At 36.9% G+C, this 1,965-nt stretch overlaps 1 protein-coding gene across 1 annotated transcript; it reads left to right on the plus strand.

Moving 5' to 3' along the window:
• Positions 1-944: 944 nt before the first annotated feature.
• On the plus strand, positions 945-1,682 carry LOC128226436 (uncharacterized). The gene has a single exon (XM_052936311.1). The coding sequence runs from the start codon at positions 945-947 to the stop codon at positions 1,680-1,682; it is 738 nt and encodes a 245-aa protein (XP_052792271.1).
• The last annotated feature ends 283 nt before the right edge of the window (positions 1,683-1,965 follow it).

Consider the following 1,965-nt stretch of genomic DNA (forward strand, 5'->3'; position numbering starts at 1 on the left):
TGTGCACAGTTACTGTACGAAAAAGTTAGTTTACTGGAATTTAATATTGAAAAAATAATTCATTGGCTTTGTAAAATTGAGAAAAGCTAAGATGTGTTTACTGGCATTAAAGCATTAACCTTCCAAAAATCTAGATTTCTTTTCCTAATTTCCAACATTCATAGCACAAAATAGTCAAAGCTTTGTATCGAAACAATAAATGTAAGCAAAGTTATATGGATTTTTTTCACCAGTACCTGCTGTGCATCAGTTGGTCGAAAACGTCCGTCCATGTCGCCAATGGCTTTTGAAAATTAGCGAAAAACATTTATCAACATAATTGTGATCACTTACATGCAACTAAAAAATTGATAAATGCCTAAACAAACTGAAATCTGTCATCGGTCTTAGTAGTACTCAAAATAGAAAACAAACGATAATATGTGTAACTCTTCTAATATGTCCAATTCAGCGATTTCGAATTAAAACCATCCGTATTATGTCCGGACAAAACCTATCTGTTATGTTCACAAAATTTGAGTCATCAGCGCGCAAAATAAAGACATTTTAAAGAAAAGAGAGAAAGCCGACTGTCCGAGCATTGTCAATACAAACGTTTGTGAACATGTTTGTCGAAAAGTTTGAGGAAACAGGACCAGCTATCCAACTCCTGCAAAGATCCGGGTGACGTTTAGTTGTTCAATGGGAACGCTGATATTCTTGGTATTTATGACAATGCAAAATAAACATTTCTTTCTAAATGAAAGGTTGTTGGGTTGTTAAAATGAATCTGATTTATAATTAAAACTGCATATATATACGTATTATTATAAACAGCCCTCACTGATAAGATAAACTTACAATATAAAACATCTGCGTCATGATCCGTATGTACAAAAGATATCTGAACTTGAGCCAATTAAGCTTTATATAGTGATTAATTGTTGAAAATATTAATTGTAAAAATGGGATCTGAATTTATACGGGACATTGCAAAATTTTTGGACTTTCGGGAGGAAACCATCGAAACATTGACTGATATTTATAACGAAATGCAAGCAGCCGGCAAAAACTATAAAAAGACAAATGTGTTGACTAAATCTTTGTCTGTTGTCTCGGGTGTAACGTTGGTTGGTCTAACTGTAGCAGCACCGTTTACAGCGGGGGCTACCGGTGTTCCGGCAGCACTTCTTGCAACTGTTAGCGGAGTAGGATCAGGCGCATCATTGGCGGCGACTGTGGTTCAGGCAATAAGTGAAAAAGGCCTCATGAAAAAGGCAAAAGAAATTTTAGCAAAAGATAAAACAGCTCTTCAACGAATGAAAAATACCGTTGTCTTATTGAAAGATTTGCAATCGAGTGCTTCCAGTACTAGCGAGTTTCTTTCCAAAGCAGCCGAACTTGGTGTTGCAACAACACAAGAAATGCATTCGATACTGCAAAATCCTAACACGGCAAAAGCTATGGTGGCAATGGCAAAGGTCAGTGAAATAGTAGATAAAGTAAATAATGTCTTAAAGATTGCCACACCCGTGATCAATATAATCACAATTCCAGTTGGTGTTTGGGAAATCATTGGCGATTTAAAGGATTGCGATGCCGGGAAATATTCTGCAAAGGCGAGCGAACTTAAGACCAAAATTGATGAACTTCAAACTGAATACAACACAGCTAACGATATGTATGAAGCGCTAAAGATGTGATGCTTACTTCGAGGTTCTATTGCTGGGCGCCTTACGGCCATTGTATTGCTGGACTCCCTAGGGCCATTGAACCACTTTATTATGTTAATGGCAAGTGATGCCATAGCAGAACTACCACATGCCAGATTGAAAACAACGAAGTACAAAAACATGTTTTGCTTTTCTGTGGCTTAAGACAGATTCAACAGTGAGATGGATATGACTTATTATTTTCGCTGTTTGTGACTGTGGTAAAATATCGACCACGTCATTTCCGAAATAACGTGACGCTAATACGACGCAT

This window comes from Mya arenaria, chromosome 3 (assembly GCF_026914265.1).
Source record: "Mya arenaria isolate MELC-2E11 chromosome 3, ASM2691426v1".
Classification (NCBI taxonomy): Eukaryota; Metazoa; Mollusca; class Bivalvia; order Myida; family Myidae; genus Mya; species Mya arenaria.